At 41.8% G+C, this 21,460-nt stretch overlaps 1 protein-coding gene and 1 long non-coding RNA gene across 3 annotated transcripts in view; one reads left to right on the forward strand and one right to left on the reverse strand.

Moving 5' to 3' along the window:
- The window catches only part of CSE1L (chromosome segregation 1 like), a 36,455-nt gene extending 29,217 nt beyond the window's left edge, over positions 1 to 7,238 (forward strand). For both annotated transcript variants that reach the window (XM_050917277.1, XM_050917279.1), the window contains exons 20-25: positions 1,142 to 1,239; positions 1,429 to 1,514; positions 2,699 to 2,780; positions 3,575 to 3,721; positions 4,703 to 4,934; positions 6,698 to 7,238. In XM_050917277.1, the coding sequence (XP_050773234.1) occupies positions 1,142 to 1,239; positions 1,429 to 1,514; positions 2,699 to 2,780; positions 3,575 to 3,721; positions 4,703 to 4,934; positions 6,698 to 6,787 (735 nt within the window). In that variant the 3' untranslated portion in view covers positions 6,788 to 7,238. The remainder of the gene's footprint in view (positions 1 to 1,141; positions 1,240 to 1,428; positions 1,515 to 2,698; positions 2,781 to 3,574; positions 3,722 to 4,702; positions 4,935 to 6,697) is intronic.
- Positions 8 to 21,416, reverse strand: LOC127030764 (uncharacterized). The gene is made up of 3 exons (XR_007768470.1): positions 21,353 to 21,416; positions 1,596 to 1,751; positions 8 to 698 (listed from the first exon to the last, which is right to left on the reverse strand). It is a non-coding gene; the product is annotated as an uncharacterized LOC127030764 (long non-coding RNA).
- Positions 21,417 to 21,460: the final 44 nt, after the last annotated feature.

Consider the following 21,460-nt stretch of genomic DNA (forward strand, 5'->3'; position numbering starts at 1 on the left):
GGGTTAATTTGACTGCAACATGCCTATCACTGCATTTTTCAATTTAGACAAATGAGATACTGACACACTTTCCAAAACTTAATAAATTTAGTAGATAGCAAGATTAATGCAGAGTTTTTACTCCCTTTGTAAACTCAAACTTCTCACACAGTAAACTGAAGAATAATGTACACAACACAATGTACACTGCACATCCTCTTCATTCCATTTTTCTTTATTAATGGCAACCACTCTGTCACACAGCTAACCATTGTAGATGCAGAATTCTTGTGCCCAGTCCGTGCTGCTCTTGGCATGCAAACAGGACCAGCTCTACTGTTTTTGCCGCCACAAGCAGCGCGCCGAATTGTGGCCGTGGACGGCGGGGGCTGTCCATGTGCCGTTAGGCGGCATGCGCATTTCCGCCGCAGTGGCAATTCGGAGGCAGCTTCTGTCTTTAGCCGGACAGCTGAACATAAAAGCTGTCGCCACTGCGGAAACGCACGTGCTGCCCTAAAGGCACATGGACTGCGCCCGCCGTCCGCGGCGGCAATTCAGCGCGCTGCTTGGGGGCAAAAACACATGGACTGCTGCCCCTTGCAGATTGCCGCCCCAAGCACCTGCTTGGGATGCTGGTGCCTGGAGCCGGCCCTGCATGCAAATAGATTTCCCCAGTTCTGCTAGTGAGATGGAAGAAGCTGGTGCATCTCGGTAGAGCTCTGGAACAGGAAAGGACAAGGATTTCTCCCAGAAAGAGTATTGGAATAGTGAGGAACAAATATGCTCTCCATGCTTCTCCCTGCAACTTCCAGCAGCAGATTTGTTCTGCGTATCCTGACCCTCCATCACCACCCAGCCTCAGAGAGCCAGGCCTGAGCAAATAATGCCATTGAACAGGCAGGCAGCCATGTTCTGAATTAAGATTGACTTTCATGTAGTTTTCAAAGTTAGCTCTAACTCTTGAACACTTGGTTCCATCAATGTTCTTTTGCTAAATCTTTTTGTCCCTAACTGCAGAAATGAAATTGTCTGTTAAATTGATTTATTTGATTCTCCTTGATATACTTTTTAGGAAAATAGGTGCATGACTTTTGCTAGTTCTTCTCATATCTGCTAAGTCACACCAGAGAAAAATGCTGTCTTCCATTTGTTTCACTTACAGCCTGGATTATTAGGTGTGTTCCAGAAGCTGATTGCCTCTAAAGCTAATGACCATCAAGGCTTCTATCTTCTCAACAGTATTATAGAGCATATGCCTCCGTGAGTATAACTTGTGAAACTAGGTTCAAGCCTAATTACTGAAGACCAGACATATTTATGTACTTTGAAAGATACCAGTGCTAAATTCAATCAGATGTCATAATTTTAAATTAAACTCTTATATACATTTTCTATAAACTACATTAGCAAGTTACAGTTGTAACTTGAATTATTGTTTTAAATTTCTAGAGAATCAGTTGACCAGTACAGGAAGCAAATCTTCATTCTACTATTCCAAAGACTTCAAAATTCCAAAACAACAAAGTTTATCAAAAGTAAGTTTTGTGTCATATATGAATTCTGATATACAGAAATCCCTATAACTTGGAACACAGAAAGTGACTGGGTGAACTTACCATAGGGAAGAATCCTGCAGTGGTTAAGGGGGATGAGTACATGACCTAACAGGTCTTTTGCATCTCGAACTTCTGTGATTTATACCAACTTATTTCCATTACCAAACAAAAACTACATCTCGAGGCAGTTAAGGTTGCACTCCATCCATCCAAAACCTTAAAATAAGAGAAATAAAAAGTTATGGGGAAAGACTTGTGTGTTCCTTTCCACCTTCATATTGCTGACTCCACTGTTGATAAAACACTCCATAAGACTTTCATTTTCATCTCAAATTGATACTGAGAAGCAATATGTATTCCAGCTTCATCAAACTTGCACTCTAAAAGCAGAAACTGTACAGTGACCTGATGTGCTTGTATGTCAATTATATCAACAGATCAGCACATAGGACTCTCACATTTCATGTATTTGGGAAGTTATTCTGCCTTAACACAACTGTGGTCATTGTTATGGTTTTGCGTTACACAAACAAAATGTATGGCAAATAACTGAAATGTGAAATGTGTTTTGGTGATTTGTACCATAATTTAGAGATTATCATAGTTACTCAGTGTAAAATGTTGTGTTCTTTCACTATGTAAATCATACAGTATGCCACAAAATCTTTAGTCTTATAGTTAAATGTGTGTCTTTGGCAGGAATGAGAATGGTATGATTGTTATAACAACCTACATCAAACTGAAATTAAGTGATTTTCCTAACAGCCAGATAGGAAAGAGGGTTGACAGTTGTGTTACAATTGCTCTAATTCTTAGTTTATCTAATTATGGCAGGAGCTTTAACACATTGCATGAGAAAATCAATCTCTGTTCATTTCTTTTTAGATATCTAAAATTGTACCCTGTGCCTTTCTTTTTGAACAAATCTCGATAACTGGAATGACTCTAGTTCCTATAACTAAAATTTTACATTCTTTGGATCACCATTTCTAATCTTATCAAAAAAATGTCACTTTTTGAAATCAGATGGTTATGCCAGGTTGAGTAGTAATGGTGCAGTCTGTTTCTCATTCTAAAGCTTGTTCAGAGAAGTCTCTTGTTATACAGTAGTATGTACAAATATTCTTTAGATAGTTTTTAACTTGATCCTTTTCTTTCAATAGGTTTCCTAGTCTTCATTAATTTGTACTGTGTAAAATATGGGGCATTAGCGCTTCAAGAAATATTTGACAGCATACAGCCAAAGTTAGTATCATTCTTACGTAAAACTTTTTTGTATATTTACTACTTGTAAGTGAGAAATAGTTGGTTGGCTACTTGTCCTTTCAACTAAATAGTCATTTTATCTCTCCCACCCCACCCCACCCCCCATCCTGGAGGAGGGGTTATCCTCTGAGATTTCTGCTATCATATCAAAGGCTCCATGTAGCAGTAATACTTTCTTCTGCTGAGACTGGCTGATTGTGGTTTCCTCCTGAATCATTCTGATTGTCTGAGTATCTGCCAAAGAGTATCCCCTGAAGGGGGCAAGAGGTAGTCCCTGTTTCACTTCGATCCATGGGAAGTGTGTGCTTCCTACACACAATTTCCAGCTTGGGTCCTCTGGGAATGCTCTGTCATGCTAGATTCCACTTTTTTGTATGGTTTTCTGATGCCTCTTGTTGCTGTCCTAATTTTGTTTTCTACGGCTGGGTAGTTCTCATATCCTCTAGTCTTTCTTTTCTTCCTAGTGTATCTAACGTACTTTTCCATGTGATTTCTATTGAATGAACTTGTTAGATCTCTTCACTGAAGATCGTGGGGAATTGTGAAGTTTGATTCTGTTCCTGTTAGGAAATTAAACTTAACTTGGTTTGGATTTTTGAATGAACCCATTTCAGGTCACCTCTGTGGTGGCATAGCATTGCTTTTCTTTAGATCGCTCCCTGAAGATTACATACACAGTTTTAGTATATGTTTATTTTAAATATAATTGGTAGATTTTTCCCCTTCACCATTTTTATTTATATTTATTTTTCCGTTTTACAACATCACAATAGGATGTTTGGAATGGTTTTGGAGAAAATTATAATTCCTGAAATACAGAAAGTATCTGGACAAGTAGAGAAGAAAATCTGTGCTGTTGGTATTACTAAAATACTAACGGAGTGTCCTCCCATGATGGACACAGAATACACAAAACTCTGGTAAGCGCAGAACAACTCCTGAAGGTTTGTTGGTGAAGATAGTGTTGCTTATGCAGTTGAATTAATCAAATCCCTTTTTAAAAATATATATTTTATTCTTTTGTGGTCTTAAATATGCTTGCTGCAATATGGAGTGAGTGTTCAGGCCTGTTTGCTGTTACTAAGAGAAATATTACACTGCTCCTTCCAGAGCAGATGTCTGTATTCATAGAATATCAGGGTTGGAAGGGACCTTAGGAGGTCATCTAGTCCAACCCCCTGCTCAAAGCAGGACCAATCCCCAACTGAATCCCTAAATGGCCCCTCAAGGATTGAACTCTCAACCCTGGGTTTAGTAGGCCAATGCTCAGACCACTGAGCTCTCCCTACCCCTCTGACAGGGGTGCACCATTGGACAGTTCAGCTAGGATCCTGCTTGAGAGAATACTTCTTTCCTTTACCTTTGCATTATTTATGAAAAATCAAGCCAGGTTTTGACTCATTGGTCAATGGCAACATAATTGAGCCTATGTATAACTTTAGTTCTGATGTTGCCATTGTTCCATTAATAAAATTCTTGTTTGCCATCAAGCCTCATAGAAATTCTATTGTCCAAATGGCAAGTAACTTAAGTTATAGTTAAAATGATTTGATCTCAATGTTAGAATATTAGGAGAAAATTAAATGGCAGCATGAATGAAGTAGTCTAAAAGAGTTGCTTTCCTTAGACACTTTAAGAGAACTTGAGACAATCCAAGATGAATACATTCTCCATCTTTTTAATAAGAGCACCCAAGTTGTGCCTGTAAATTTTTGTGCACATCCATTACACCTAAGCAGCCCATATTTGCTCAAGTCAGGACGCAATCTATGAACACCTGGCCCTTTGTTAGTTCTCACTCAGGTTCAGATAAATTTGAGTTTTCAGTATTCTTTTAAAATTCATCCATGCTGACATAATGTGTGTCTATTCTGGTTTTACTCTCCTTCGTCCTGTGGTAGGACTCCTTTACTGCAGGCTCTAATTGGTCTCTTTGAACTGCCTGAAGATGATACCATCCCTGATGAAGAACACTTCATTGATATAGAAGATACTCCAGGATACCAGACTGCATTCTCTCAGCTTGCCTTTGCTGGGAAAAAAGAGCATGATCCTGTGGGTCAAATGGTGAACAATCCTAAAATCCACCTGGCACAGTCTCTTCACAAACTATCTACAGCATGTCCAGGCAGGGTAGGTAACAGTTAGTGTATGACACATTAATCTCCATTTCTGCAGAGAGAAGATACTCTTTTGACAACGGATTTATTTTGTGCAAGTTGTCTTGCTAGCCAGAAAAACTGAGTGGATGTTTCACTCATTTAGTTTGCAACTGAAGTATTTTTCTGTAAGGTATACTTAGCTAGGCTAATAAGGGCTCAGATACTTCTGTTGGATTCTGAGAAGAGTTTAAAATGTTGCCACCTCTTAGGGTAAACTATCTTCTCTTGGGAAAAGGGTAGGTTGAAGAAAAAAAAACTCGTCTGAATTAGATTCTAATGCATTTATTGGTCTTCTGGGGAAGATCATGCCTGGACTCGAAGCAGAATCCAGAGAAAACATCCAGTGCCACTAATGAGTTAAATAGAATGGGAAAGCTCCAAATCAGTATCTTCAGCTATGTCAGTGGTTTTCAAACTTTTTTTCTGGGGACCTAGTTGAATAAAATTGTTGATGCCTGCAACCCAACAGAGCTGGGGAGGAGGGGTTTGGGGTGTGGGAGAGGCTCAGGGTTGGGGCAGAGGGTTGGAGTGCAGGGGTGAGGGCTGCAGGCTGGGAATGAAGGGTGCACGGTGTGAGAGGGGGCTCTGGGCTGAGGCAGAGGGTTGGGGTGCAGGATGGGGTCAGGGCTCTAGGCTGGGCGTGCAGGCTCTGGGGTTGGGTCAGGGATGGGAGGTTTGGGGTGCAAGAAAGCGGTTCAAGGTTTGGGGAGGCTCAGGGCTGGGGTAAGGGATTAGGGCACAGGGTTGGGGCGTGGACTTACCTCCGGTGGCTCTTGGTCAGCAATGCAGCTGGGGTGCAGAGGCAGGCTTCCCGCCTGTCCTGGTACTGCGGACCGTGGTGTGCCCCAGAAGCAGCCAGCAACAGGTCCAGCTCCTAGACGGAGGTGCTCAGCTCTCGCCCACAGGCACCCTCTCTCCTCTTTCTCCCTCCCCCCTCCCCGCTGCTCCCATTGTCCTGAAATTGGAGTGCAGAGCCGGTGCTTGAGATGGGGGCAGCACACAGAGCCCTGCGTCCCCCCTGCCTAGAAGCCGGACCTGCTGCTTGCCGCTTCCAGGGTGCAGCGCAGTGTTAGGAAAGGTAGGCACTAGCCTGCCTTAGCTGGGCAGCACCGCCGAAGGGATTTTTAACGTCCTGGTCAGCAGTGCTGATCAGAGCAAGGCGACACAGTGCCTTACATGTTGTGACCTAGTACTGAGTCCTACCCACGGTTTGAAAAACACAAATTCTGTTACTGTTGTCATGGAAAACACCTTTTCAGGATGAATAGTCTCGTGCCTGGACATACTAATAGGCTGCAGTTAAATATACCTTAAACTATATAATATTTTTAAGTTTTCATAACTCTTAGTATTCTTCAAGATTTCTAAGGAGCAGAGAGATCAGGGTACAGCTTACTGTGTAAGGCACCTAATTTTTGTAATTGGTTTGTTTTCATTTTTCACATTTTACCCAAACTGGTAATACAACAATATAAGCAAAGCTGTTCATGTTAATTTCAATTTCAAGATGCAATATTGAAAAATGCTAGGAATTAAGATCTCTGATACTAATTTATTGGCCTGGCAGACAATGGCATGTCTGTTGCAGGAAGTGCTTTCACATTGCAAAACTCCTTGTGTCAGGACTTCAGTTAGCTCCGTATCTTATACCCTCAGACTGATGGAATCCTGAAATATAGTGGTATTTGGTTAATGCATGCACATATTAATGCCTCTGTCTTATTTATGTTTAAGGTTCCATCAATGCTGAGTACTAGTCTGAATGCAGAAGCCTTGCAGTATCTCCAAGGATACCTCCAAGCCGCAAGTGTAACACTGCTCTGAATTGCATGTTTGACAAGCAAGATTGAAAACTGTTTGTTTAAAAAGAGAATTGACACTGACTTTCTTTTAAGCAGAGTTCAGACAAAGTGAAGTTGCTACTTCAAAATGTATTGCAGAATTCATCTTGTAAAAGATATTAAATATTACTTTAAGCAGAAATGGAAAATTAGGTGGTTCATGTGATCATAAAGAGGCAGCTAACTTCCATTTCCATTTTAATTTCAAAGAGAATAGTAACAGCAGTTTATCGTGTGGCATTGATTTGAGTTCTGCATCTGCAGTGTTTGGATAATCTTTTCAAATGTATGGAGAGCACTGGCTATAGAAAGTCACTTTCTGTCACTAAACTTCCTTTTCATTTTGATGTTGTCATTCGTATTTCTTTTGTGTCTTTCTTTAAACTGTCTAAATTGTGAATAAATAAGAAACACTTGTTTAAAATGTCTAGAAACGTGCATTTACTGTTGTAAACTAATAATCAGAAAATAACTAACATTTAGTACACATAATAATAGTGGGACTTCAAAGTTTTGGAGGTTTCTTTGGGGGTTTTTTGGTGCTTCTAACTCTAAGCACTCTTGAAAACAAAACTAAAAATATATTTGGAGGACAATTCAAATCAAGGTATTGCTCTTTTAGTAATAAAAATAGAAGTAGGAAGCGGTAATTGTGGTTATAAAGCACCCCTTCTTTTTGGGCAATGAATAATAGCATAATGTAGTAAAAACATAACAAAAACCACCATCTTACATTTTTAAAACTAGTAGATTCTTTTCTTTAAATGGGCTTTTACTAATGGATTGTACTAAAATTGCAGTCATATAAAACAGTTTTTGTGCACTTGTTTAAAGTGTTTTTCCCATCCCTTCAAATTTATATTGAAAAAATTGAAATTTGTTTATTTTAGGTGCATCTCAGTCTATGCCTAACTTTATCATGATCATACATGCAAATGTACAGTTAAATGCTCTGCTCATTTGTATTCTCAAATACTCAATTTGCATGCCCATAACTTCTGAAAATCAGGCCCTTAGAGCACTAATACTGTAGTGAGACAAATAAAACTGGCTTTGAACTCCTGAGACTGGGATCAGGGAACTGTGCAAAAAGGAACCAGAGAGACCACCTCGGAACTTTACCAGTGTCTTGGGGTAAGGGGTGGGAAGAAGTAAATTTTTAAGGAATAAAATAAAATCCAGGGGCCTTTATGCTTGGCGGCAAATTACTGAAAGCAAAATTTTTCCTGAAGAATCCACAGTGGCTACGTAAATCACTACAGGAACATGGAAATACTAGTTTTAGTTTTTTTAATACCTTGGATAAGATGATAAATTCTCATGCTTTTGGGGCACTAGGCAATCTTTGATAAGGGGTTTCTTCTCTTATGGACAGGAATAAACCTGCCTACTTCATAGCTTCTTGCTTTTACCTCTTGAATCATCTGGTACTGGGGATTGTCACAGACAGATACAGTTCTATCCAAGTTCTTGGTCTGCATCCATCTAAGTGCTAATGAGGCATAAACAATGCGACTACCAGATGGTATGTGAGGTGCCTCCATTCACCCTTCCAGGAGGAGTATTGCATGTGGGAACGGCCTTATTTTATTTTATTTTTTTGAGGAGCTGTGTGCTTTAATTTGTCAAGTCAAATTTGAAGAGGCATGCTTTGCACTTAGTACAGGAAATGGTAAATATATTGGAATAGATGGAATACTGATTTGATCTGGTTATCCCTATGTTTCAACAAATCTGAATTATGTCCACTTCTAGAAGTTTCTAGATTGTCTGATTATTTGTTTTGTAACTGTTTGTTTTTTTCCCTTTTTTTGAGACCCAAGCCAAAAGGGCTGATGCAATCCTTAGAGGCATAAATAGGAATCACAAATTGGAGCAGAGAATATTTTCCTTCTGTATTTGGCACTGGTGTGATCACTGCTGGAGTAGTGTGTCCAGTTCTGGGTGTCGACAATTCAAGAAGGATGTTGATAGGCTGGAGAGGGCTCAGAGAAGAGCCACAAGAATTATTACAGGATTGGAAAATGTGCTTTATAGTGATGGACTCAAACAGCTCAATCTATTTATATTAACGAAGAGGAACGGTTAAGGGGTGACAGTTTTAGTTTATAAATACCTACACTGGCAACAAATATTTAATAATGGACTCTTCAATCTAGCAGAGGAATTTATATGATCTAATGGCTGGAAGCTGAAGCTAGACAAATTCAGACAGGAAATAAGGTGTACATTTTTAACTGTGAATGTAATTAACCATTGGAACAACTTACCAAGGGTTGTGGTGGATTCTCCATCACTGACCGTTTTTAAATCAAGATTGGATATTTTTCTAAAATATATGCCTTAGGAATTATTTTGGGGAAGTTCTATGGCCTATTATGCAGAAGGTCAGACTAGATGATGACAGTGGTCCCTTCCGGCCTTGGAATCTATGAACTTATGAAAGTTATATTGCGTTAAAACCACAATGTGTTTCTGACACTTTGATTGTGTATGGTTTTAAATATTAATGTGTTTACTTCTTTAGCACCTTTCATCCAAAAGTCTAAAATCACTTTACATAACTGATTCTCCGTGGCCCTTTTCTCCATGGCCCTTTTCTTTTCCTCTTCCCTCCCCCCAAAGTTTCCTGCAGAAACTAAGGCAAAGAGATTGTGACTTGCCCAAGACTAACAGTGAATCTGTAACACAGCTGGGAATAGAACCCAGGTCTCTTCATTTCCCCTTCTGGGCTTTAATCACAACACTGTGCTTCCTTTTTATGGCCTGACAATTAAACAATAACCTGACAAAAGCCAGGGACCATGCATCATATTCACTTCCAAGCAGTCTGTTTTGAATAATCTTATATCAGAAAGGTGCTAGGCAGGTCTTTGATAGATAGTGTAATATATATATAATGCAACAGTGTTAATGTAAACTGTGTGAAGCATAATTTGCAAGTTGTTTTTAACTTGCCTGGCTTACCAAATGAACAATGTACTTGCGGGGTTGTCATTCTTCAGTTAAAACTTGCACAGAAACTATTGTTCATTCTCCACATCTGTCCAAAGCCGCATGGTTCAAGCTGTCGGCCTACGCCACGGAAGTGGCCATGAATCGTGGTTTTCAACCTTTTTTTCATTTGCAGACCCCCAGAAAGTTTCAGATGGAGGTGTGGAACCTTTTGGAAATCTTAGACACCCCTCCCCAGGGTCTGCAGCCCAGAGGTTGAAAACTGCTGCTCTATGGTAACGACAACCATTCATGGATTCCTTAGACATAGGCTATGGACCCTCAGGAGTCCACGGACCACAGGTTGAAAACCACTGTTATGAGAAAATAACCTTAAAATAACTAACTTTCGTGGTGCTCTACAAAATAGCTAAACAGGTTCCTTGCTTCAAAGATTTTACAATCTCGAGTAAGAGGAGAACCTTATATGGTAAGATGCTTTAAAGTAATTAAGTTAACTTTAATGATGCAGGAAGGATTATCTTTTATAATGTATATAAAAAAGCCTGACTTTCCCCTTCCAAACGTTTGTTCTACTTGTTTTTACCTGCAAAATGGCAGGAATACAGGGTTTGTCTCTTCTGCTTTTGCTGCCAGTTTCTTTGGATGAGGACAACCAGGAAACAGGTATGTGTGCTTTCTCAGACCTCAGGTGAAGGCATGCTGAATCTCTAAGGCCTGGTCTACACTAGTCTGTTATTTCGGAATTAGCCGAGTTAATTCGGAAAAAAAAATTATTCCGCTCACATAACCAAACTGGTTTTTTCGATTTAAAGGGCTCTTTAATCCGATTTCTGTACTCCACCTCAGCAAGTGGAATAGCGCTTAAATCGAGATCGCAATCCCAGATTTAAGGGGTATTGTGGATAAATTTGACATTATTGGCCTCTTGGAGCTATCCCAGAACGCTCCCTTGTGACCGCTCTGGGCAACACTCTCAACTCCAATGCACTAGCCAGGTGGGCAGGAAAAGCCTCAGGAACTTTTTGAATTTCATTTCCTGTTTGGTCACCATCAGCACAGTTCACCATCACAGGCAACCATACAGAGTCCACCATCACAGGAAGTCACGCAGTCCCGGATTCGCAGACGATCTCCAGCATGGTCCGAACGGGAGGTACTGGATCTCATTGCATGTTGGGGAGACAAGTCTGTTACGGCAGAACTATGTTCCAAAAAAAGGAACGCAAATACGTAAGCTAAAGTCTCCAGGGCCATGACGGAAAGAGGCTATTCCAGGAACACAGAGCAATGTTGTACATAAATCAAGGAGCGCAGGCAAGCGTGCCACAAAGCCCGGGAGGCGAATGGGTGCTCTGGGTCACAGCCCCATACATTCCGCTTCTACCATGAGCTGCATGCACTTATAGGGGGTGATGCCACCACTACCCCACCACTGTCCGTGGACACCTGCAAGGGGGGAGTTGCATGGCGTGAGGAGGAAGAGTCACTGGAGGATGAAGAGGAGGAGGAGGAGGACAGTGCACAGGCGGCAAGTGGGGAATCAGTTTTCCCCCCTAACCAGGAACTAAACGCTGGAGCCAATAGCCTCCCCCGAGTCCCAAGGCGGGCTCCCAGACCGTGACTCTGGAGAAGGTACTTCTGGCGAGTGAGAGCCTGATCAGAACCACATGGCGGTGGGGGCGGGGAGGAAAGCCAGCTGCACTGGGGTGTTTATATTTAGTTTAAAGGGTTCATCCCTGCTTAGAGCCTCATCGGAGCCATGCGGGGGGGGGGGGGGCAGGGTTCTGTGAAGTGACCATCCCAGAGAGCCCACAGGCCCTCCTTTTATATGGCAAACCCACCAGGCATTGCATGCTATGGGAAAGGGGGCCCAGCAGTTTGAAAGCATTGAATTGAATGTAGAAGAAGCAGAAGCCCACGTGCCCTTAGGCTGCCTGCAAACTGAATTCTGTTGCCTGGCCATGTGTGATGACTTACTCACACCAAAGTGTCCCCTTTGCTCTCTGAAATGTATCTTTTAAAATACTACCCTCCCTTTTTCTCCTCCCGCAGGTGCAAATGTTTCAACGTGGCCCCTATCTACTCTGTCCCAGAGGCTGGTCCAGATTAGAATGCGGAGAAAAACTCGGGACAACATGTTCGCCATGCTCATGCAGTCCTCCGCTGATAGGGACCAGCTGAATGGTAGAGGCAAACAATTGCCGAGTCCTGTAAAGTGTTACAGGAACACGAAGAGAGGAAGGACGCTATGGTCAAGCTCATGGGGGAGCAAACTGATATGCTCCGCTGTATAGTGGATCTAATGCGGGAAAGGCAGCAAGACCACAGACTGCTGCTGCAGCCCCTGTATAACAGCCTCCCTCCTCCCCAAGTTCCATAGCCTCCTCACCCAGACGCCCAAGAACACAATGGGCGAGGCTATGGGGTCCCACACACTCAACCCCAGAGCAGAAAGCTGGCATATGCCAACTTTTGATTTGGTTTCTGGACTTGTCCTTCCCTCCTCCTCCACCCCCATAACCCAATACCTCCCTCTCCCTCGGTTTACCTTCGGATTTCTCTCAATGTCTTGCGCAACAAATAAGTTTTTAAACAATTTTGACTTTATTTCCTGCCCCCCTATATAATATTAGGGCAGGTAACTTCAAGAGAAACAAACATAGCTGTCACACCATACCCTGGCCAGTCATGAAACTGGCTTTCAAAGCTCTGATGCGCAGCACTCCCTGCTGCACTCTTCTAATGGTCCTGTTGTCTGGCTGTGCAAAATTGGCGCCAGGTGAGTTGCCTCAACCTCCCACCCCACCATAAATGTCTCCCCCTTACTCTCTCAGATATTGTGGAGCACACAACAAGCAGCAATTACAATTGGAATATTGGTTGTGCTGAGATCTAACTGAGTCAATAAACTGCACCAGTGTGCTTTCAAACGTCCAAAAGCACATTCTATCACCATTCTGCACTTGCTCAGTCTATAGTTGAACTGCTCCTTACTACTGTCCAGGGTGCCAGTGTACGGCTTCATGAGCAATGGCATTAAGGGGTAGGCTGGGTCCTCAAGGATAACTATAGGCATTTCAACATCCCCAACTGTAATTTTCTGGTCTGGGAAGTAAGTCCCTTCCTGAAGCTGTTCAAACAGACCAGAGTTCCTGAAGATGCGAGCGTCATGCACCTTTCCCGGCCATCCCATGTTGATGTTGGTGAAACGTCCCTTGTGATCCACCAGTGCTTGCAGCACCTTGGAAAAGTACCCCTTGCGGTTTTATGTACTGGCCGCTCCGGTGTGCTGGGGCCAAGATAGGGATATGCGTTCCGTCTATTGCCCCGCCGCTGTTAGGGAACCCCAGCGCATTAAAGCCATCCACAATGATCTGCACATTTCTCAAAGTCACTACCCTTGATAGCAGCTGGTCAGTGATTGCATTGGCTACTTGCAGCACTGCAGACCCCACAGTAGATTTGCCCACTCCAAACTGATTCCCGACTGACTGGTAGCTGTCGGGCATTGCAAGCTTCCACAGTGCTATGGCCATGCGCTTCTCAACTGTGAGGGCTGCACTCATTTTGGTGTCTTCAGGACAGGAGACAGCAAGTCACAAAGTTCCATGAAAGTGGCCATACGCATACGGAAGTTTCGCAGCCACTGGGAATCATCCCAGAACTGCAACACTATGCAGTCCCACCAGTCTGTGCTTGTTTCCCAGGCCCAGAATCGGCGTTTCATGGCATGAACCTGGCCCAATGCCATTATGATCTCCCAATCACCACATGCCATGCTTCTAGGTACATCTGTGTCCATGTCCTCATCAGTATAGTAATCGCACTGTCGTCGCATCCTTGCCCTGTTGTGCAGGTACTGCACATACTGCTGGATAACGTGCGAGATATTTACAATGGTCAAAACTGCAGCGGAGATCTGAGTGGGCTCCATGATTGCCGCACTATAGCACCTGCATGGGTAATCCTGGAAAAAGGGCACGAAACGTAGCAGACCTGTTCAGTTCGAGATGGCCGATAAAAGGCGATAAATGGTTATCTTCTGTAGCTTTCACGGAGTTGGGAAGCTCACTAGAGCTGCAAGAGCAGGAGAGCAGAGTTTGCGGCAGAAGTTGTGCGGCTCAGTTCACGATGGCCGAAAAACGGGGAATTGTTGCCATCTGTAGCTTCCACGGGAGCCCAGGACTGACAACATGGAAAAATTAGCTAGCGATGCAAGAGTGGGAGAGCAGAGTTTGCGGTGGAAGCTGTGCTGCTTGGTTCATGGTAGCCAAAAAAAGGCGGGAAATGGTTAGATAAAAGAGTAGATAGAAAGACAAGAGGACATGTGAGGTGGATTCATTCACTCGTGAGAGTGTTTTTGCCCCATCATGCACTGGGAGCTTAACCCACAATTCCAATGGGCAGCGGGAACTGTGGGATAGCTTCCCACAGTGCACCGCTCCGACATTCGGTGCTAGCCTCGGTACTGTGGATGCACTCCACCGAATTCACACGCTTTAGTGGGGACACACAACACCAAATGTATAAAATTGCTTTCGAAAATTCGAATAGAATAAGTTAGAATTAATTTCATACTGCAGACGTACCCTAAGATTTTTTTCTCTCAAGTAAGTCAGACTTAAGTAGGTGTTAACAAAACCAAAACTGTCAGTTCTCAGATTTCAGTCTTGCGATATAATCCTGCAAGTCCTCCCTCATAAAAGATATCCCACACCTAATATTTGTAATTGGGGAGAGGGAAAATCTTTTTGAAAAATTCCTTAGCCCAATTATGCAGCAAAAAAGGGAAAAAGTTTTTTCTTTTGGAGCTTACATTTAATTAAAATCCCTTATGACCAATAAAGATAAGTCAGTATTACTGTTTACTGTAATGCAAGGGAGAGTGGAGATGTTCCTAATGCATACAATAGAAATTAATCTTAAGTTAGTGAGAGCCTGAGATACTGTCCCACTGTTTGAAGTAAATGATTGGACCTTATAAAACCTAAGCTACTGTGTTTTTAAAATAATGCATAACAGTGCAATATAAAGTGACAGAAGTGAGATGAAAATGTATTACAAGCTACTAATGTGTCAGAAAAACAAGAACAGCAAAAAAAGAAAAAAAAAGTGCAGCCAGCAAAGCTTCTTCACATGTTTAACTGCCTGGTGAAAATTATTATTATTCAAATACCATAAGATGAATTGTGCAACCCGTTTTTTGTTACGTCAGTACTAGACTACTTTGAAGCAAGTATCTAAATAAATGACTGCATGATAAAATTACAACAATACTTTATATGGTAAATTCCAAATGATTGCTGATTACAGTACTGTTTCCTTAATACCTCCTTGCAAGGATATCAAAAAGAGCTTTATAGGCACTTAACTACTTCTGTGACCTGCGAATGAAAGAAATGGATCCATGCCCTATTTTTACTGCTTAATGATGCATAAAGAAGTTGTGAGTGGTATCTTATAAAGAACTTTTTCTGCTTGCTTTACCTTTCTAGGAATATAATCTTGTATTTACTTGAGGGGTCAAAGCTACTTTAGCCCTCTGTTGAAGAGTTGGACATGTTAGATATCTGACACGCTCCCATCTGTTGCTTTAGACTTTCAGATTACATAGCTATTTGTTTAAAACTTAATTCAGCTTTTGTAATCTGGCTACACATCCTTTCTCCCCTTCCACATTATTACTTCAGATGTCCATAGTCTTTTGGGGAAAACAATGTAGGTAAAATCTGAATGTCTAATATAAAAATTTAATCAGAAAAAATTAACATCCCTCCTATATCATAAACCAGCCTCCTCCTCTCCCCAAAAAGTGCACACAATTGCTTTTTCTTATGTGGGTCACCTTTAAGCCTCACAATAATAAACAGGTAAATCCTATAATTTCACCTATTGCTGAACTGCAACCATCTCGGGGATGGAGTACCAAAGATATCTTAACAGCACACAGCAATTACTACACAACAGATCAAGACGAAATAGGAACTGGTATTTAAATAAACATGGGATGGATGTCTAATATTTTAATTTTGGCAAATGATCTTTTAAAGGTCATCTTGTCACTGTACTTAAAGCTGTACAATATATTTTCCTTATGGTTTATTTGGAAAGCATCCTCAGAATAAATGTAGAATTGAGTAATGTATGGAAAGCTCCACATCTGTTTGTTTTGATGAAGGGCTTGTAATTGAATTATATATTCCTGTATGCAATCCTTTACACTTTATAACTAAGCTATTTACACATGGTTGAATGATGCAGAATGCCTGCAAGGGTTTTTTCAATTTACAAGCAAAACAGAGGCAAAAATAACTAATTTTAGATTAGTGAAGGAGTTAAATGCTACAGGGCCTTAAATGTTACACTGTAACTTTTGAATGCGGGCTTTTTTTTACCTGATGTACTAAAAAGGAATAAATATTTCTGAATAGAAAATTCCTCCCAACACCTTTCTCTGGCAAAACAGATTGACCTGATTTAGCTGGCATTTTACCTTCCAGAAAAAGACGATAAGGATTATTTTTGGCATCACACCATAATTTTATTATCATTTTATGTTTGTTCTGCAGTTTGCTGCTGCTTAATCACCCCCAAAAGACTTACGGATTGAGGAGTTTAGCCTCCTGTAGGTATTAGTGATTATGCATAACATTTGGTAGTGATGGTTAAATCTCATGCACCATTCTGATTGTAAGTTTGATTTTACAGTGGCTTAGGGAAAAAAGCTTCCAGTACAACCCTGCACAATTGGTCCGCTGCATAATGATGCCAGTTTTTTGCCTTTCTTTTGGAACACAGGGTTAGTGGCTATTTTTGGAAGGACAGCATTGGATTTAATGGCTCAACATGTTATGGCAAATCTAAGGTTATGAAAGGTTGTAGACTCTTGCCATGTTATACAGAAAAGTAAATTTTCAGATAGTGGTGTTCTGCTTGGAATCTGTAAAATCAAAAGACTCGTACCTTGTTTTTGTCTGCTAGAGTACCAGTATTTAATAAGAACACTTACTCCAGGTGTTAATTTCAGAGTCAAGTGGGTACAATTTGTGTCACAAGTACACAAAACAAAACTAAGTTTGTTAGTGATGGTTATAGGCAGACAGTTCCGGGGGGAGGGAGGGGCGGGAAATGGACTATTAGTGCAAAATGAAACCATATATGCAAACTAAACAAATAGGAAATAGCTGTCTAGGGCACACCCATGCTTCAAACGTGTTGTTTAGGTTCAAAGGGTATAGTTATGCTTATCTCATTGGGCTCTTGGGCCATTAGTACCGCTTGTGCCATTAAATGGCAGCAGCCCATCTGTTCCGCAAAAGCTGTCAGCATTATGAGTTTTGTGTCCTCTGCACATACTATTTCAGGGGTAGGCAACCTATGGCACAGGTGCCGAAGGCGGCACGCGAGCTGATTTTTCAGTGGCACTCACGCTGCCTGGGTCCTGAACACTGGTCCAGAGAGCTCTGCATTTTATTTAATTTTAAATGAAGCTGCTTAAACATTTTAAAAACCTTTATTTACTTTACATACAACAATAGTTTAGTTATGTATTATAGACTTATAGAAAGAGATATTTTAACACTTAGAAGGTATCACTGGCAAGCGAAACCTTAAATTAGAGTGAATGAATGAAGACTCGGCACACCACTTCTGAAAGGTTGCAGACCCCTGTACCATTCTGTTAATGACCCCTCCCCCCCGAATTTTGGGTGCGGCACAGATCTTTCTTAGGCACCGCACTTTGGTTACTTTTAGACTTTCTTGATCTGCAAGTTGGAGTGCATTTAAACTTCATTTAGAAAAAATGTTTTGAGTTAGGGGTTCTAACCATTTTGACATGGCTTGGAGGCAGATAGAGGCATTGTGGTGTCGGTAGAGTTTGCTCCCCCGGTCTCTTTCTTTGGTGGTCACAGTTTGTTTTATGGCTGTGACGGGGTTTTTAAGTCCTGTCCATTTAGAATTGTTGTTCCAAATATTTCCATCCCATACTTCACAAGGATCCCATGGTTTATCCCAGCTAGGGGTGCCATCTTCTGGGCTGTCACCCCATTTTCCTACTGTTACCACTGCTACTTGGTGGGTTGCAAATTCCAATGTTTGCTTAAGGTGTTTAATAAGGGATTCAGTGCGATTTATGATTGGCAGGGCCTCTGCCTTGTTTTTAAAGTTAATTTTTAACCATTTCTTGTAACACTTAATTTTTTTTATCTTATTTTTTTTCCAGTCCTGGTCTGCTAACTTTTTTCCCCTTTGTTTCCCTTCTCTAAATGTGTCCCAAAGGGAATCTAACTCTGCATCCTGTTCTCAGTACCTTCCATTTCTTGATCTTTTTTTCTGCTTGGGAAAACTTCTGCAGGGAGGCATTCTCCTCTTGGCAAGCAGGCAGACAGAGCTGTGACTCTTTGCTTGCCTCCCATAGTAGCTAAATTGCTGCTGAATCTCTTTCTGCTGAGGTTGAAGGTTTATATACCATTATATATTTGGCAAATTTATCTTCTAGATATGAAATAGTCTGGACATTTGCAAGTACCTGTTCGATCCATGGACTGTGCCCGTATTTTTGCAAGATTTGGTCAAAAGGAGTAATCTCATGAACAAAAGGCAGTGATTCCAGTCCTTCCTTGGAGGTATCATCTTTAGATTGCTTCCTTTTGAACATTTCTACGAAGGTGCCCATTTACACGCTGTTGCCTTGTGTACCACTATTTGCCCGTTCTCGTATATTCTTCAGAGCTGGGTCTTACACAAGGAATGCAGGAAATACTGCCTGAAACTCCTATGTCCTTTGGAGTTTACTCTGATGCTTGGGTTGGAGCAAGAAACGTTAAGTTCTCCCCCTACTTACTCGGCTCGCTACGACCGAGGGTGTGCATACCAACTTCTACAATGATTGATCAGTTTTATTTTACTGTAGGCAAAACTTTACAAGAAGTATGGTGTATCACCATGTTCCCCTTACGCTATTCTCCACCAAAAATCTTATGCTCATAAGAAGCACACGGAATTTTGATGCTGGCTCTCAACTTCAAATACTGAATACGCAGAGAAAAAGAAGTCTCCGTAAACTGATAGGCCTTATTTTTTTAATATTCTACCATTCATGTGTGTATAAGACTGTATGCTCTTTGAGGCAGGAGCTCTGTAGTCAGAGAGTGTATAACACACTGGCTGCTATTTCAAAATCAAATTAAAACTCTCCAATCCTTAAAACTCCTCAGCAGAGACCAGTTAAATTCTATATTTTTTCCTTATTGCAGTTTTTCATTCTCTTGAAGTATACAGTAACAGTGTTTAAAAGTTCCTACTTAGAAAAAAGTTCCTTACTATTTTATTGGTGGGGCGGGCAGGTATAAAGTTCAGCAGGATAGGAACATGAACACTTAATGTTGCGTTGTTTGGCCTTAAACCTGTGCCCTAACACCCACATAATTACAGTGCAGCACTTGCTTCCATTTAAGGATCTTAAATGGTTTTAAACTAATTATTTGTATTACAATAGTATAAAGGGTCACTACTGGTAGACCAGGATGCTGTTGTGGGCTATGTACAACAACAAAATAAACCCAAAATGCTGCTTCCTTCTGTGCGGAGTTTACAATCTCATCTCCCCGCTCGGGGACCTTGTTGATGCTAAATGGTACAGTGAGTAATTCAAACTAAACAGCTTAAAAATCACTCTGGAGTATGTGAAACTTGGTCTAGAATATAAACTCTCTTCCTAGCTTTGGTCTATGGCAGTAGTTCCTAACCAGGGCTACATGTAGCTTTGGGGCTACTCATGTCTTGTGGGGGTACATCAACTCATCTAGATACTTGCCTAGTTTTACGACAGGCTACGTAAAAAGCACTAGCAAAGTCAGTACAAACTAAAATTTCATACATACAATGACTTGTTTATACTCCTTTATACACAGAAACATAAGCAATATTTATATTCCAATTAATTTATTTCATAATTATATGGTAAAAATAAGAAATGTAAGTAATTTTTCAGTAATAGTGTACTGGGCCACTTTGGTATTTTTATGTCTGATTTTTGTAAGCAAGTAGGTTTCAGTCAGGTGAAATTTGGGGGTACATAAGACAAATCAGACTCCTGAAAGGGGTATAGTAGTCTGGAAAGGTTGAGAGCCACCGGACTACAGCTGTCAAGTAAGTATCAGGAGTAACCATGTTAGTCTGTATCCACAAAAACAACGAGGAGTCCGGGGGCACTTTAAAGACTAACAGATTTATTTGGGCATAAGCTTTCATGGGAAGAAACCCACTTCTTCAGATGCATGGAGTGAAAATTACAGATGCAGTATCTATATGTGTAATTTTCACTCCATGCATTTGAAGGTTTTGGGTTTTTTTAACCCACAAAAGCTGATGCCCAAATAAATCTGTTAGTCTTCAAGGTGCCCCCGGACTCCTTGTTGTTTTTGTGGACTACAACTCTACTCTAGTGAAAGTGAGCACCTACTGTTTCTGGAAACTGGTGGGGGCCTATACATCACTTGGATTAATTAGAGCAGCTGTCACCTATGCTGTTTTATGAGCTAGAGATTGGGGTGGACCAACTCCACCTCCCCCTATGCAATGTTCCATTTAGATCATCGAAGGAGACAACTCCGAATACACTGCTACATTGGAACTACTTCTCCCTTATGTAGTAGTGAATATTAATTCCACTGCTGTAGTTGATAGGATGCCTGTGATCTCATCTTCACATCCATCTTAGCTGTAGCGGTCCTGGCTCAGGTAGGAATAGGCAGCAGGTTTAAAACAAACAAAAGGAAGAATTTTTCACATAATGCACAGTCCACCTGTGGAACTCCTTGCCTGAGGATATTGTGAAGGCCAAGACTATAGAGGGTTCAAAAAAGAACTAGATAAGTTCATGAAGGATAGGTACATCAAGAGCTAGTAGCTGACAGGTGCAGCGATGGTGGCCCTAGCCTCTGTTTGGCAGAAGCTGGGAATGGGTAATAAGATAGATTAGTTGATTATTACCTGTTCTGTTCATTCCCTTTGGGGCACCAGGCTTTGGCCACTGTTGGAAGACAGAATACTGGGCTAGATAGACCTTCAGTCTGAAATAGTATGGCTGTTTTTATGTTCTCAAACAAAATGCACCCTGGGACCCTGCTCCCAGCAGTGGGATGCCTCGCCTTGCCAAGCCAAGCGGGCCTGACCCTCTGGTTTGCCCACAACTGGAACTCAAGTGGGCCTGCTCTTGCTCCACACTACACACAAACCCCATCTGCTTGCCTTCTCACCTAGTGACAGTGTAGGCGGGGGGTTCCCAGCTACCTGAAAGAAGGGCCCAAATGGGGAGCAAGGGCTGTACCACACCAAGTGCACCAGAAACACTGCAGCAGCGCCCCTGCCCTTCCCCAACATAGGATCCTTGCCCCCCACCCCTGGGGCGGTAGGGTAAACCTGCACGGCCCCAATGGCAACCAGAGTCTGAGTCAACTTTCAGCGAGGCTTCAGGCCCTATTTGCTGAATGGTCTCTGGCCTAAGGTCAGCCTGGGGCCCCAGGAACCCCAGCCTGGGGCCCGTCTTGGACTGGCTCCTTGGGAAAGTTTGACCAAGTTCAAGTACCTCTCAACTCGGAGTGCCCAACGAAGCCAAGCATGCCGGGAGCTGTAGTTCCCTAGGAGATCTGGGGGTCTGAGAGCGATGCATGCCGGAACCTGTAGTCTCCTTGGA

This window comes from Gopherus flavomarginatus, chromosome 11, assembly GCF_025201925.1.
Source record: "Gopherus flavomarginatus isolate rGopFla2 chromosome 11, rGopFla2.mat.asm, whole genome shotgun sequence".
Lineage (NCBI taxonomy): Eukaryota > Metazoa > Chordata > Testudines > Testudinidae > Gopherus > Gopherus flavomarginatus.